The sequence below is a fragment of the Drosophila willistoni genome (assembly GCF_018902025.1).
Source record: "Drosophila willistoni isolate 14030-0811.24 chromosome XL unlocalized genomic scaffold, UCI_dwil_1.1 Seg141, whole genome shotgun sequence".
Classification (NCBI taxonomy): domain Eukaryota; kingdom Metazoa; phylum Arthropoda; class Insecta; order Diptera; family Drosophilidae; genus Drosophila; species Drosophila willistoni.
This window is the reverse complement of record NW_025814052.1, coordinates 8,879,025-8,896,142: the sequence shown is the minus strand read 5'-3', so window position 1 is coordinate 8,896,142 and position 17,118 is coordinate 8,879,025. Positions and strand designations below refer to the sequence as shown.

General features: G+C 34.5%; 2 protein-coding genes across 5 annotated transcripts in view; one reads left to right on the top strand and one right to left on the bottom strand.

Moving 5' to 3' along the window:
* LOC6648760 overlaps window positions 1-16,916 on the bottom strand; it is a 31,180-nt gene extending 14,264 nt beyond the window's left edge. For all 3 annotated transcript variants that reach the window (XM_047011454.1, XM_002071801.4, XM_023179159.2), the window contains exon 1: window positions 16,745-16,916. The gene's annotated coding sequence lies outside the window, so the exon portion shown is untranslated. The remainder of the gene's footprint in view (window positions 1-16,744) is intronic.
* On the top strand, window positions 1,656-3,158 carry LOC6648733. 2 transcript variants are annotated; one of them, XM_023179272.2, is made up of 4 exons: window positions 1,656-1,915; window positions 1,971-2,278; window positions 2,358-2,784; window positions 2,845-3,158. In XM_023179272.2, the coding sequence occupies exons 1-4, from the start codon at window positions 1,800-1,802 to the stop codon at window positions 2,924-2,926; spliced, it is 933 nt and encodes a 310-aa protein (XP_023035040.1). In that variant the 5' UTR covers window positions 1,656-1,799; the 3' UTR covers window positions 2,927-3,158. The 2 variants fall into 2 exon arrangements, with proteins under 2 accessions (XP_023035040.1, XP_023035039.1); XM_023179271.2 differs by having other exon boundaries at window positions 1,658-1,915; window positions 2,355-2,784.
* Window positions 16,917-17,118: the final 202 nt, after the last annotated feature.

Sequence of the window (17,118 nt, the reverse complement as noted above, 5' to 3'; positions counted from 1 at the left end):
CGAAACAGGAAAAAAAACTAAAAACTAAATAACGATTATTACTTTAAAAAAATATTTCGATTCGCTTTCAGTTTTTAGCTTTTTTATTTAAAACTCTTGCCGATTGCATATACGCTCTGTTGTCATATATGGGTGGTCCGTTTCAGATGAATATGTCCAATATTTGACAAATGAAGGTTCGGCCCAGTGTGCAAGGGTGCAGGAGATGGTCGTAGTTTGGTCTGTCTGAAAGTCAGCAGGATACTTTTTCACTTGACGATGATGATGCCCCTCCTGATGGGGCACTTCAGTGCGCACATGTGTCTGAGTCTGTGTGTGTCTTTGGCATTCTGTCTCTCTCTCTCTCTCTCTCTCTCTCTCTCTCTCTCTCTCTATCTTACAATGTACATATCTCCCTTTCGTTTTCTCGGTCTACTGTCTCCTTGGCACATCCTCGTATTTTCTGCCCACTGACATTGCCACTGTATATATGCATGTATCTACATACTACATATTTGTTGTTGTTTGTGTTTTGTGTGTTGGTTCGTTCGTTGATTTGTTTGTGTACAACATGATTATGATTAGCAAAAGCACTCTCAGCGTTATGATTTAATCAAGGACGTTTCAAGTATTTTTCATGTCCTTAATGAAAAATTATGCCCATACATGTGTAGATGCTTAGATGCTCTCAGTGCCGCACTTGATTTGCGTTTATTTCTACACTCTTATGCGCCTTCAAAGAACGTTTCTTCATATTCTTCTGCACAAAGAATGTAATTTCATTTATACACAAACACAAACACACACACACACACACACTCACACATACACTTAGAGAAAAGCTTTACTATCATACGTTTAAGTTTTGCCTTGTACTTACTCTATAAATATTCATATTTTCTACATATCTACATATTTAATTAACATTAAATTTAATATCACCAGTTTTGGAGAATTTTCGAACGAATTCTTAAAAAGTGCAAAGCCAATTATTTTAAAATTAAGATCAAGATTGATCAGATGAAGTCCAACAAACAAAAAGTTTCAAAAACGACAATGGAAAAGCTTTGATAGATTCAATAAGAAAAGTATCCAATAACCCTTTAGTTTAGTTTAGTGGGAAGTGCTAAGTTAGATTTCCTTTGAGACAAGTACAATTTTTGGTTTTTTATTTTGGAACATATGATAGCAGCAATCATTTATTGACAGTTGTTAGATTCCTCAAAGAAAATAACAGTTTCTACGATACTTGATTTAAATATTATTGCCTCTATTCAATCATGAAACTTTGTGCAGTATTGCCATACTACGAATTTTGAAATATATTTTTTATCCAAATCAAAGCTGAGTTTTGGGCTTACTTTTGTGTCTGAGGTAAAATATTTGGTTCCAAAGCATCTGCGTTTGGTAAATTATAAATATTTATAGAATTTTGTCTATGGTTAAAACGGCACAATGAATTCTTTAAATATCCTATTCCCAACTACCACCACACCACTCTGGCATTAGAGCTGGGAAAAGCATCGATAGAATAGTCTATGTCTATGGCATTATCGCAGAATTGATGCGTTGTGTAGGATCTCGGTATAATTCAAAGAACAGCTGACATTTGCTATCGATAACATCGAATCCTCTTATCGGAAGCAAGCAAAAAAAAAAAGAAATGAAACAGAAATGTCATCTAAAGTAAATACCTCTGCTTTTAATGTCAGCACATTCTAGTCATTCGAGTGTCCAAGCCTATTTTACTCTGTCTCTTGACGAGTTAAGTTCGATCCAGGAGGAAGTTTTTTCACGCAATTTTTTCCCCCCGTATAAAGATGGCAAATAATGGCGACTATTCTTCGGCATTGGAGATGTCTTTGGATGAGATTATTCAACGTAAAAAAAAATTATCTAGACAGCAGCTAAGACCGTCTAATTTGCAAAGGAGTGGGTAAGTTTTGTAGAGGTTAAGAAGTTTAACAGATTCTACCTCCGTTTCGCCGCAGCCACCAAGAAGGCAAGAGATCATCGTTTCCCCCGGGCTTTGATGCCCGTCAGATCATAATGCAGAAACAGCGGTCGCGCATTACGGATGCCCGTGAGATTATCAGTCGTAAACGACTGCATCAGGAGCTAGCCGACTTAACGATTGATGAGCCTAAAAATAAAAAACAAAAGACTCAATCCTTAGGTTTAAGGGATGACTTTTTCAAGAGACCATTGACGACCAGAAACCGGCGCTTTGCCAAATCAATGGGCGGACATGTCAAAAACTTGTATGTGGACTATGATGATATGAGTCATCTGGAGGCTGGTAAGAGAATTTTTGAGAGCGGTTCCCTTTTAGTTTCCGTTTGTGTGTATCCTTTCCATTCTATTAATTTCAATAGAAGAACAAAGAATGCGTCTTCTCGTCTCGAAGAGTACGAAAAAATCAAGTGTTTCTCGTTCTGTTACCGAAGAACTCTTCGAAGTGTCACAAGATGATGACAATGAATTTTGTTCGAATGGAGCAGCTAAATATCATTTCCAAGCGCAATATTTACAACCTTCAGCAGCTCCGGCACGAAGCTTTCGTGTATTGGTCAGCAATTTGGCAGGCGATGTTACCTCACACGATATCAAAGAGCTTTTTGCTGATATTGGGCCCATAGTAGATGCCTCTGTGATTCGACAAGGCACAGCCGAAGTTTTCTATAAGTGCCTTAAGGATGCCGAGAAAGCAGTTTTCGTCTATCATAATCGTTATTTTGATAACAAGCCAATGCATTGTGTCCTAGTGCCATCGCCTTACGCAAAGCGTTTTGTTCTGACCAATGGGTAAGGAAGTAAAATGAAAAATGTTAAATTTCTATAATCAACATTTATTTCTTCTTCTAGTTCGCGTGCCGCGTTCAACTCGAATCATCCGGATGCTGTAGACGTGGACGCAGTCCATCATGCTCTCTTTGGCGATACATAATCAAATGAAATACTTTACATTTATATCTATCCATGGCTTATTCAATAATGCTAAAGATTGAATGGGTCAAAAATCAAAGAACTTTGGTAGCAAAAAATGTATTTGGAAATTTTCTTTATATTTTTTAAGCCATGAATCAAAAAGGAAAAATACAAATTTGCAATGAACTGGAGAATCACGCACACGTTGATATGTGTGCATTTATATGTATGTATATAAATGCTTGTGAATATCTTTCTGTGTATGTTTGTGTGCGGTCTATGTGCACTTGTATTTACATAGATATTAGCCTTTGTTCTAGTTATGAGGATGTGCTCCGCTCACTGGGATTTTATTTTAGCTAAGTGGATAATTTTTTTTTCTTTTTTTTTTTTTTTGTTTGCCTTGTCAACGTACCAGCCGAAGCAGAAGATGGAGGAACAAAAACTGAAACCTTGTAAACATCATTGTCTCTCTCTCTTACTTTCTATCTATCTATCTGTCCCGTTTTGTCCTCTATATTTACTTCTGTCTCACTTTCTCCGTCATTGACAACCTCTCAGCAAAGGCAGAAAGACGTCAGCATCCAACAGACATTATCCTTATTATTACCAACAACAACAACAACAATGTTGTCGCTCTTGTTGTTGTTTGTTTATGCTTACTTGAGTTTTTGATTAAAGTATTTCAACAATAAAAATAAAACCAAGCCCGAGAATGAGACTGCGAATGGAGAGTGAGAGTGCGAGTGCCAGATAGCGACATGGGGTTAGCTTAGAGACTGATAAAAGTGAGAGGGATTTGGATGGATGTCTACGACAAGGCCAAGAAACAATGACAGCCAGCAACTACTTGGTAACTTAACAAACGAATTCGGCAAAAGCATATCCCTCCAAGCAGAATGCAGAGGTTGAGCCTCAGGAAAAGCGCCGAGCATAAGATTTAACATCCAAATCCAAGTTTTTGTCATTTCGAGATTGGGACGTCGAAGAGCTATGGCTGAGCATGCAGCTAGCTACTCATCCAAGAGGCAGGAGGATTGTGAAATACAAATAAACATTATTAAAAGACATGCAAAAACTAACTTAGGATAAGTAATTAAAACAGGTGCAAATAGTGATGGCACTATTAATCATATGATACGCAACAATCGATAATTTTGCTTAAACATACGATTTATCTGTTGGGAAAAATATCTTTCGATGAATTTAGTGTTTAACCGATTAGTTGCTTAAATAATCGACTTACTTTAAAAGAAATTCACAACAAAAACTCTTACATACAAACGCCTTTATAGGACCAATAATATTTCTCAAATTCAGGACGAGTTCAACCTCTTACCTTTCAGCTTGTCGATATTGTTTAATTGGCAATAGGAATTTCCATAGAAATGGAGTATCTATTTACTCTGAAGCAAGAGCTCCACCAAAGTAACTTTATGCCCAAATTTGGTGCTTTGAAATATCTTTTCTAATTCTTTTAAATATCATTTGCTTCACAGAAGATAAAATGGAACAAATTTGAATATACCCTTTAAGTAACATCGATTTACTTGTTTTTTCTTCGACTAGTCGTTTTAATCAGTTTGTATTTGCCTTCACCAGGTACAGGACTGTTTTTAACACTTAAGTCAGTTGAGAATCACAACTAAATGAAGACAAAAACAAATTGTTATGACACTATAGTTTACCTAAATCTAATAAAAAACGCCAATTTATAAAATAGTCGACCACTGAATGGACTTGAAATTGGCATCGAAAATGTTTTGTCATCTTGGAATCTTTTAATTTTAAATAAATTTTTTTCTTGTATTTACGTAGTTTTAAAAATGTTTGTTACGTTTTTAGAAGTCTAGATCTCCTTGCATACCCAGATATTTTGGTTAGTCCAGAAATATTAAAAATGTTGGAAATGCTGGAAACCCAAAAAACTTAATTTTCGAAACAACTTTAAACATAAGAGAAACAACCTAGTGAGACCATCTAAGACCACATTATTATCATTTTGATTTAAATTATATAACTTGCTCCTTGTTGAAGAAATTGTTTATTCAAACATACTTATTTATTGCTGTAGATAGGTTTAAGAGTATGCACTGATGTGGACTTATGTATTTATAGGGTATCTAAAAGAAAATTGATCATTTTCAAATTGCCAGATGGTACATATGTATGTGTATACAAATATGAATATACACATATAGTTATGCTGCGTTGCACAAAGACTGTTCATATTTGCCGTTGCCTGTGCCTTCTGCATAAAAAAGAAGTGAGCAGCAGAGAGAGGGAGAGAGAGAAAGTGATGGAGGAGGTGGTGGTTGTGGTGATGGCAGGTGATGTATATGGAAGTGGAAAAGAGCAAAAAGCAACGCCATCGAGTTGCACGCAAGCAACCTTCTCTGGCGACATACTTACATAAACTAGATAGGTCGCAAGTGAAGTGTGGTGGAATGGCCGTGTGTACCTGCGCGCACGGCGGGCAGAGGGGTGCTGTGTGTGTGTGTGTGTGAAGCGCTCATCAGGCGCACGCACAAAGTAGAAAAGCGTCGCCCCCGATTTCGTCATTTAATTCCCAACAGCGGCAGCAGCTGCAGTTCAAACAGAGCCAAAAGCTTGTATATGTATATATTATATATATATGTAGGTATATATATATATATATAGCACCAATTCAGCCCCTTGCAACGCAACCCCGTAACATTTCCGCCTACCTATCTACCTCACCTCAGCTAATGCCATCATCAAGCCATTGATGAATAATTTATACGGCGTTTCACTTTGACTTTGCAGCTCGTTGCTCCCCTCTTGCCCTACACCCTCTCCAACTCCATCCACGAATGCACACACTCGGTTAAACATACGCACACGTACACATAAATTCATACATCTGTGTGCGTGTTTGTTTGGTTTAATATTATTTTAAAAATATTTTTCTTACATGTGCGCATAAACTAAATCGCATTGAATTCGATTTTTACATCTATCTAATGCGAACAAAGACATAAGATAAATAAATAAATAAACTTGAAATTACAAATTTCTTGACTTGAATGCCGTTTTACAACACTGATTTCGATTACTACTCGCATGGGATATTTGCTTTATAAACGGAAATCAGCCAATCGGCACCGAAAAATATGGTAAATTCACAATCCGATATTAATGATGAGCTGTCTACGATTTCAGCGTTTCAATTAATATAAATGGCTACAAAAAATCCTACAAAGTCATGCAATCTACTTGTAAATACTTTTTCAACACTTCTCTTTTAAATTGTATTTACTCTTCCTTTGCTTCCCTTGTCCATTTAAAAATATTGAAATTTTTTGTGAAAAGTTTTTTGGTATTTTTCAGATTTGTTGCTTCTGTAATATGTCTTTCTTAAAGAATTGTCTTCCAGCGATAATCGTGTAACTTACAATAGAAGCTGTTGCTATTGTTTTTTTTTTTTTTCTTTTTTTTTGTTGTTTTTTTCTCTCTCAAAGTGGCCGCCAACAAATAAAACAGAAGAATAAAACCAGCAACAACCAAAAGAAAAAACAAGAATGTTGAGAAGAGAGCAAAAGTCTGTGTTAACAATTGAAAATATTGCGTATACGCAAACGGGGGAACGCATGTAGCGAAAAAAAGAGACGACTTTGCTTTTTGTTTCGATTCGATTGGAGTTTGGTTTAGTTTTATTCTTTCTTTTTTTTTTTGTTTCGTCGCTTTGCTTTTCTTTTCCTAATTTGGTTGTTTCTTTTTTTTTTTTTTTTGTATTTTGTGCACCCATGCGGAAAAGTGTTTTTCAATTTGCTGCCTTGTCTGAGTTTATGGATATGTGTATGTATGGGTGTGTGTGTGTGTGTGTGTGTATTTTTATGTTATGGTTGCTTTTTTCTTGGTTGTTGCTTTTTTGGCTGTTTTTCTTCTTTTTTTTATATAAGTTTTTCTTTTTTGACGACGCTGACTTTGTATGTTTTCTGGTTCTGCTAGGCTGTCACTTTCTCGTTCCTTCTCGCACTTTCTATGTCTCTTGGTCTCTTTCTTTGTCTGTTGCTTTTTCTCTCTGTCTGACTTTATGGACGTTTCTTTTGCTTTTCTTTCTTTCTTCTTCTTCTTCTTTTTCTTGTAGCCTGTCACTTTACCTCTCTGAGTCTCTCTCTCTCTCTCCTTTTCTCTCCGTCTATCACTCTTTCTCTATTCCTAGATTTGGCAATGGCGGACTGTGGCCTCCATTAGATAAATTGTGCGCACTGTGCGCAAGAAAAGGAAGCCCCGATGAGGACGACGACGAAAAGCGCAAATAGAGAAAAATTTAATACATATTTATTTATTTTCTTCTTTTTTTCGTATGTGTGCGTGTGTGTGTGTGTGTGTGTGTGTGTGTGGGTCGTGGGTGGGTAGGGTAGGGTTTGGGTTTGGGGTGATGAGACATAAAACACACGCTGAAGGCAATTTTCTAAGCCAACTTGATGAAACGTACTGAAAAATTTCAGTGACTAAACCGAATCGTAAGCCAAAACTAAATGGAAAACCCAATGAGGTCAATAAGAAAATAAATCTATGCAATATATACCAGCCTATTTATTTATAAATATATATATATACATATATATATTCCATATGTGTAAAGTATTGTGAAGAACTTTAAAAGAATTTAATCTTAAGGAATTAAGACCAAGACTAAATCCAAGACTCTTTGAAGCCTGGCTGTCACTGGCTGTTAAGAGAGGATTTCCATATTGTTTTTCTATTCCTCTGCAATTTTCTCAAACTCAAAACCTTAAGCTTGTGTGGAAGCTTGAGATACGAACTGAGCCACTCATTGTTCATCGGAAGAGATGTGAATTCTGCTTTTTCAAGTCCAAGGTAAAATGAAATGCCTTGGATGACAGCTAACTAAAAATTTAGCTACCTCCCACCATCCCTTTCTAACCTTTTATCTATCTTTCTCATTCTTTGCGTTCTCTCGTTCTGGGATTTTCTATTGTTACACAGGACAGAGGAGGTTGATTAAGATTCAAAAAAATCGGAATATTGCATTCATAAGAAAATCGACAAAAATTTGTTGCAGCTGTAAACTTTTTCGTAGCATACTTTCCGGGTATTATGATTTTTTGTGAAAATAAAAGCAAAAAAAAAAAACTACAGATAAAAAAAGAACAACAAACACAAGAAAAAAAAACTAAAATCAGCAGCTTGGAAAATTCATTCATGAAATACATGCGATGTGTGGTTCTCCCTGCCCTTTCTGTCTCTTTCTATACATTAATCTCTCTGTCTCTCTCTTTCTCTCTCTGTATGAGTGTGTATATTTATTTGTTTGTGTGTGTGTGTGTGAGCATAATAATATCTTCTGTTTCTTTTATTCCCTTTATTTCCTTTGCAAAACATTTCCAAGAATTTATTGATTTGCTTTATTTTTTATTTATTTTGTTTGAGGCTCAAAATTCAATAATATTTAAATTTTATGCTTGACAAAGTCCTTAATAAATATCAAAATATATGTTAATATTTTATTTTAAAATTAAACTTATTCATGATTTCTTTAAAATCCTTTTTTATTGTATTTCAAATTAGTGTATTGTTATCCATGATTTATCTGAACTAATTTATCGACTTTAGCCGAGAAACGTCTTTCAATTTAGGAATATACAACATAACCTCAAATAAATTAAATACCGATTTCAACAGGATATGGTATATATGTATATGTATAGGTATAGGGCATTTACAAGTCATGTTTATGCAAATTATAAAATAAAATGTCCATCCTAAAGAAAAACTTATAGTACTTAGTGTGCGTGTGCGTGTGCGAGTGTGTGTGTGTGTGTGGGCGTGTTGTGTACGAAAGTGGGCTTTGAACGATGCACTTTTTGTACAAAATAGAAAATACCTACAAACGGCCAACACTCGCACACAAACACACAGTTGTGCATTCAGTGCTTTTGCTTCATCTCTTTTTCCTGGTACTCGCCCTTTTTGCCCTGTGCAAAGCTCAAGTATTTATTGTTGTTGTTGTTGTTGCTGATGTTGCTCTTATGGCTGCCTCTCTCTTTCACGCCCCCGTGGCCAACTGTCTCTTGATGTCTTAGGCATTGTAATTAGTGTGGACTAGGCAAGGAGGTCATTTGGTGCAGGAGGGCGACAAAGCAACAGCAGCTGTCCACATACGAGTATACGGCAACGGCTTGTGGTCTGCAGATTCCTTATATGCATGTGTGAGTGTGTGTATGTGGGTGCGTGTGTGTGTGCAGGATGTGGACGTCTAAGTGAATTCTGTGACGTCGTAACTTTTTCTGCATTTGCAACGTTTTCAAAATTTTAATAACTTTTCGAGTGCTTCCTGTTCTATTTGTTTCCCTTTCGCTTACTCTATCCCTCTAAATGGGTAGTCCTAACAGGAACAGAATATGAGTTGCGATATGAAGAGACATACATAAAGGTATGTAAATCCTTTTTTTTATTTTAAGAAATCTTGAAACAAATAATTCAAAATGACAAAAAAGAAAAACAAATGAAATGAATCAAACATTCTTAATGATATTATATCAATAAAATTTGTTTAAGTTAGCTCGAGTGTTTTACTTGGCTCAAATAAATGACTTTTGTCTACCATTTGATTAAAGGTTTCGCTCTTTCATACATTATTTAATTTTCTACATTATTTAATTTTTCGAATTATCATACATTATTTAATTTTTCGAATTATCTTAAGACAAAAAGAAGCACTGTGTGAGAAATGAAGAAATAATCGTCGGAAGTAATCAAAAGGGGAAAAATGTTCAGAGAACACAAAAACCGACTACTGAACTCACTAAGGAACATTTTAACTAGCTCACTAAAATCACTTCTAAAAAATATTTATACTAAATATCGAGTGTTCCACATCAACTTCTTATAGTTCTTATAAATGACCAAATTTTTTTCATACATTACGTATACGGCATGTGTTTACATGAATAAAGTTTCATTTGACTTTAGTGGGGAAAGGTTATTATCAAATTGATTATTTATTTTATAGATGCAGTTGGAAATTGAGTAAATCAATTAAATAATGCACCTTTAACGAAGCATTAACATTTCATAGCATACTTTTTTGGGTCATGCGGATTGAATTGAGGTTTATTTAAACAATTAATGCAGGGAGCAAGGCTGAACATAAACACGAGCAAAAGTGTTGCTGTGACTTTCACTCACCTATATACATTTTTTTCCCCTTTGCTTTTGTGTGGCTGCAGCCGCCTGCACCTTTGTGTTTGTGCAGTTGACCTTGCCTAAAACAGCCTTGAACTGCTGCAAACAGAAAGCGAAAGAACCACAGAAAAACAGAAAGGGAGAGAGAGACACACACACACACACACACACAATAAGAAAGTGAGAGAGAGAGAGAGAGAGGATGAGATAGAGTGCAAAAGAATTAAAAAAGCAAATGAAAGGTTTATAAAATGTTAGAAAGAGAAAGAACGATTGCCATAGAGGACAGGGTGTGGACCATTTTACATTTCTCTGTTTTTATTCCCTCTTCTGTTTCAATCGTACTAAAGTTTTGTGACCGTTTTTTTGTTTCTAAATAATATTTAATTCAAATTTTGAATTTGAAGTATGCAAATAACTTTAAATACGACTCTATTAGCTGAGTTTTCATTTTTTTATTATATTTGTCAAAAAGAAATCAAGCCGTTGAATATGGTGAATCGACATTAAGAAGACCATCTTAGATCGAAAATTTTGCAACGAAACTCTTAGTATCATAAATTTATTTTAGTATTTCCACAAGGGAGATATTTTTATATCTTAGTAAGGGGTTTTATATCTAAATTGCAAAGAACTTTACAAAAACGTGAAAAGTTGGTTAAACATTTACAGCATTATAGATTTTCAAAAGTTACATTTAAGTTTAATTTTAATCAACCATATTTTAAAATGGTATAAAAGTTTTTTTGCTAAAAAATTTTCCAAAATATTAATTATCATTTGAAATGCAAATGAAATTCGTCAAAAAATTGTTCATATTATTCATTCATATTCGTTCATATTATTGTTCATATATTTTCTGTCTACAATTTTATATATATATCACACCATATATTTCAAATGAACCCGAAATTCTAACCAAAACATTTAAAAATACCCTCCGGATGGAAATCAAACTATGTACATTAAATAATATTTAGATTAAATATTTGAATAAAGGTATATATTTGCACTAAAATTTACAGAAATATAAATAATTGCTTTAGGCCATAAAAACTGACACGTACATACACACAAACGCACACATACATAAACGAAAAGAAAAAACAAATTACAAGAAATATTTTAAAAAAATTTGCAATCGAAATGTCAGAGAGGAGGCAACAACAACAAAAACCACCACAACAATTGCAAAGAAATTCAATTTCACATGAAAAGTCAATTAAATGCACCACAATAAAAGCAACAATGCCTGCAACTGCAACGCTGATTAGACGTCCAATATTCATATGTGTGTGTGTGTGTGTGTGTATTTAATGCTCACACAAAGACTACACATTGAAAGCTATTTTTAACATCGCTGCCTGCATTAACTGTTTATTTGTTACTGTCAGCACAAAACTACAAAAAAAAGCAGAGAAAAAACCAAAAGGCAAAACAAAACAAAGCAACACAGAAAAGGTGCGTTGTATGCATGCCCACCCATGGGCTTAAACACCCACCAACCACACAACGCCCACGCTTGTACAAACGAGGGTGGACTGAATTATATTTGATTGATCAGATGATGACAGATTAAGTCGATTGACATAAATGTAATCTAAGCGTTTTGCAGATGGAATTCCTGATATAATTTTATGGTTAACAATCTAGCTAGATATTATTTTACTTGGATATCTATGTACATCAACTCTAGGATAGTTAATTTGGATCTAAACTATTGCAAAGGGTCCTATTTTGTTACACAAGTCAACTATTCGAAATTCCCTTTAGAAATTCTTTATATTCATGTGTGTTTGGTTGCTTTTTATAAACTCTAAAACGGTATGGAATCATCAATGTCTATTGGAATTCATCTGATGTTTTATCAGTTCCGTGTATCCATTATTGGATATTTCATTAGTTGCTTAGCGGGCTTATAAGTTGAGATGCGCTACAGAATTGGGACCTTTTTTAGCGTTAGAGCTATGCTCCGTTTTGATCATGGGCTTGTGGAGAAAAGTTTTGTTTGTATTGAATATTCTAAAAAGAGTTTCCATAATATTGATTTTAATTTGTAACGAATTAAAAAGTTGCACGCTATACTTTTGTCTTTCCAATTCATCTACTTGTAATTCCCAACTAGTATTGGCATTAAAATGTTTAGCAAAGACTGCTAATGAATGATCTTAAAATGACTCAGAGCCACCTCATCCCTTGTTATTGCATAACTGTTTAGACTTGCCTCGTATTTTACACTCCCACGCAGTAGCATTGTCATGTTCGATTGACATTTTATTTGTGAGTAAGAAAGTGTGTCTCTCTTTGTATTTGTGTGTGCGTGTGCGTATGCCCACATTTAAATTGCAATCAATAATAACACTTTGGCGCAACAGTATTTCATATCGCCTCCATAATAACCAGCATCATCATCATCATCATCATCATCATCATCATCATCATCGTTTACAGCATCCTGTCAGCAGCAAATTGTGCAAATAGTCTGCCCGCTTTTCCAGTAAATTGAAAAAGGTTTTTTAATTTAATTATGAAAATCTCGTCCTTTACTTTCTTTTGTTGTTTTTTTTTTTTTTTTGTTTCGTTCTTCCTTTTTCAATAAACAATTTAGTGTGCATTACAGTCTCCAACTTCTGTGTACTGAAAGCACTTAACTACATTTATGTATTTATTATGGATTTTTTCTTGAAACAACAATAAAATATATACCTTGTGTAATTGCCATATAAAACGTAAACGGGTACTCGTTGAACTCGTTCAAGTCATGTTTTAATTAACATCTCTGAGTATTGGATTATTCTACTTTGAGTGAAATACATGCAGTGCCTTCTATCTTCTGAAATCATATCAAACTGCGCCCAAGTGAACACATAAGCAAACGCTTTATATTAACACATATGTATAACTCGTCAGCCCTAAGGAACCAACCAAGTTTACATATACAAGTCCATCGGCTTTATGTGCCATATAACTCATAGTATCCTAGAATTCATCACACATACATAGCTGAAAAGCCTAATAATTGAGTTTTCTTTACAATACAGGATACCTTGACTGAGCCTGATGACTGATGAATGTGTTTATCTGTCTATATATTTACAGAAAGTCCAATATGTATGAACGGTAATCACTGTATTTAAAGTATATAATCATGAAGATTCGGGAGGTAACAGTCAGTATCTAGAACTGTCCATAATTGCCCTTGAAGTTCTGTCGTTGCCAAATGCAGAAACAGATAAAGTTTTTAGCCAGGTTAGCCCTTTGAAATCTAAGTTAAGAATAAGATTAACCTGAGCACGCATAAAGTAATGATTTTTTTATGAATCAAAACATTTTAACTGATTTATTGGATCAGAATAATAGGTAAAAATTTGTCGTACGAGAAGTCTCAGGCCGATTTAATTTTAGATGAGATTATGGGAATTCCTTAAACAGTAAAATGATTTAAAATAACATTATATGTATGAAAATAAAAAACGATTTTGATTTCCGCTTCTTTTTGTAATTTGTCATCTTTTTATTAATTTTTCCCCGCTTAAAACAGAGTTTGTTTAGATATACATAAGTTCAAATATTTTATGAAAATAATGATGTTCTAAAATAAGCCTTCGTTTAACATTTATTTAAATAATGAATGAATTTTCCATTTTATTAAATTGAATTTATATTTTTAACATTATAGAATTCTGCACACTACACTGTTTACTTTGCCTCAATTACATTTAAGGTAATTTATTTAATGAAATTCAATTTGAATGTTGAAATGCCCAACTATATATGTATTAGTTTAAGTGTATTCATACTTTTATATATACAAGTGCTAAAATGTATAAAATTGAGTGAAAGTAAATAATTGCTGCTGTTGGTGTTTGTCTTTCCGCATATTAATATTAAATTGTCGGTCATCAGTGGACTCGATTGAAACAGAATAATGCCGACAGACTGATATATGTTTGTATGTAAGTATATAGAGTTAATCGGTTGGCATGGCCATGACAGAACAGGACAGGCAAACAAGAGGCGAAGATGCTCCGCCAATACACCGAGAGAATGTAACGAAAGCGAGATGAAATGGCCCTGTTGTCTTCTTATTCTTTTTTCTTTTTGTTGTTTTGTTGTTTTGTTTTTTTCTTGTTTTCTTTTGGAGCAGCAATACCCCACCCACCCGCCACTCCCGCAATCCCAGAAGTGCTTCACACTTGTGTAAGTTCTGTCTTTTGCGATGCTAATCCAAACAACTATATAATATTGGTCGTTTTCATCTTGTCTTTTTTTTATTGTTTAAGCTTTCGTTTAAGAACTAAGACTCAATATCCTTGCAAAATTGTATCAATGGGAATTACAATTGCTTTAGTAGGTAATATATTCAATTGGCTTTTCAATATTTATTAATTTAATAGTATGGCTTATGGGTAAACACTTGATAAAGGCTTTATTTTATCAAGTTTGTTTTTTTCCTCTCACAATCACAATCAGCTGGCAGTTTTCAATTTAGTTCAGTGAGTGAGAAAGAGAGAGAGAGAGAGATGGCCTTTGGCCATTATGTGGTTCGCATGCCTCGTTTTGCCTAGCCAATAGCATTGCACTTTTCATCTGCTGACCCAGCCATCGGGCAATTTGCATGTTCACATCCGATGGTTCGTTGGCTCGTTGGCTCGTTAGCGTCGTTGGCGTCGTTGGCGGGAGGGGGTCATCAATCGATTGACTCTTTGGCCTGAAAGCATTAAAATGAATGCAGATGGCAATTGGAAGGACCTCTGTGTTTTACACTCGCCTTTCACTCTCAATGCGATCCTTATTGACATTCATATTCGAATGATATGCATTCAGATTGGCCCATAATTGAATCAGTCAATCAATCAATTGTTTGTATAGAGGTGTACACCTATACATATATAGATATACATACACATACACACACATGCATACGTGTATGTATATTAAACAACGTCATTGTGTCATTAACAGCGATTTGAATGCACTTTATGGCATGCGCACAATAGCAATTAATTGATTATTACTCCGACAAGAAGCCCAGCTTTGAAATCGATAGAAAAATAAACCATTACGAGTTTACAAACAGAAAGATAGTGTACAAAAAAAGGGGAAAAAAACAACAATCCATTCTGCAATTGATAACATTTCTGTTCATATACGAATATAATTTAAAATCATCTTCTATATCGTAAAAAGCCCTAGCAACGACTTATCTTGATAAGTTGCTTTAATCAAGTTTAACTTCTTTTACACTCTTTAGCCTTGCATTTGGTTTTCGGCTTACTTTAAAAAAAATCGTATTTGCAGGAATCATTTTCGAGTCTTCTTTTAATCATGTATGAAAATAATCATTTCTTTTCAACTAGAGGAACCAAAATAAACCTATCAAACAAATTCCTGTTGAAAAACTCCAAATGGTGTCGGGAATGAAATAGAGTATACAGGATTTCGAATATTTAGTTAGCAGATCTAACAGGGCGTATACGTAATATTTACAATATAATTTTTCATTCATTGTTGCCATTCGTCTGCCGAGTGATATGATATTGCATATTTGAAACTAAACTGTCTTATAATTTTATATTATTGTACAGAGGTTCTTTTTACAATTTTTATTTATTTTTATTCATTTTGAAATAATAACAAGTATACGCTTTACGTTCAAATATTACTTTCGAACGAACAAGCTTCAAGGTTTAAGGAGTAAACTTTACATAAGGTTAAAACCCGTAAAATAATAAATATCTGTTATTCAAAACAATTGCTGAACAAAGTTCGTCTCTACTTTAAATAGTGTGTTTTTTAGTGACTTATGATTCTCAACTTCAACGTTTAAGAAGTTTGCAGTTTGTCCTTAGCAAAATCGGTTTGTTGGTCCTTTTAAATAGCTATGGATGCAATTGGCTCACCCTTTGAAACAAAAAACGGAAAGAGTTAATGGAATTATGTTTTTTTACTTAAGAGCAAATTGAAGTTAAAAAAATAAAACTTCTCCTCGATAGGAGTGCTGTTTAAATAGTTCGCGGCCTCCAATGCCTACTGGCCACAGAACTGTGGCTATTCTGCGTCGAAGGCGCTCTCTTTCATTGAAATGGGCTTAGAGTTACGAGTTGTATAGTATCTTTGCCGTCGGTTCAAAAAAAGTAGTTTCAAGGCAAACGAGTTTAAAGGTGGAAGTTTGCCTCAAATGAAAATATCACAATGACTCAAGAAAAATTTGAATTTCTAAAAATTCTTCTCAGACGATATTCTGAATACTCCAAGGAATAAAATGTTTCCTAACCAAGAATACACTCCTAACCAATAAGTGCCTTGTGGTATATAGATTTCTTGTGCCTTTTAGCAGGTGTTATTGATACTGATATTTGGAACAGATTAATTATTTAATTGATCGACTAATTGCACTTTTCTTTGACTAATCGCATCGCCTTTGAGCCCAAGTGATGTCTTAATATTTTTAAGCTGAAAGGCAAATTGGTTTGTTGGTTGTGCAGTTCTACTAACATTCTATTGTTTTATTTATCCTCTTAATGTTTTGAGCGTTAGTTGGCCAACTATTAGGCAAATGTTAGACAAATTTGTCATAGATTAGGGTAAATATATGTACGTTTAATGAATGTACATTCTACATACATACGTATGTATATAGTAAATGTGAATAACTTACCGATTCTGGACTTGTGAGTTATGGCGGCGGCTGTTGTGCGGCTGGTGGTGTTTGTGTTGGTGGTGGTGGTGGTGGTTGTTGGTATTTGGTGGTGGTTGTGGTGGAATGTTTTAGCTCTCATGTATAAACAGACACTGACATATATACACACACTAATACACTCACCCACTCACACACACACACAAACACACACACGCGCACACACACACGCACGCACGCACACACAGACGAGCGATGGCGAAATTGTTGTCACCAATTGATGCTGTGCAGTTTGGTTTTTCTTCTCTTCTTTTCAGTTTTGCTCAATGATAAAATTTCTTAGTGTTGTGCGTGTGCATGTGTTGAGTATGTCCCGGTATATATATATGTGTGTG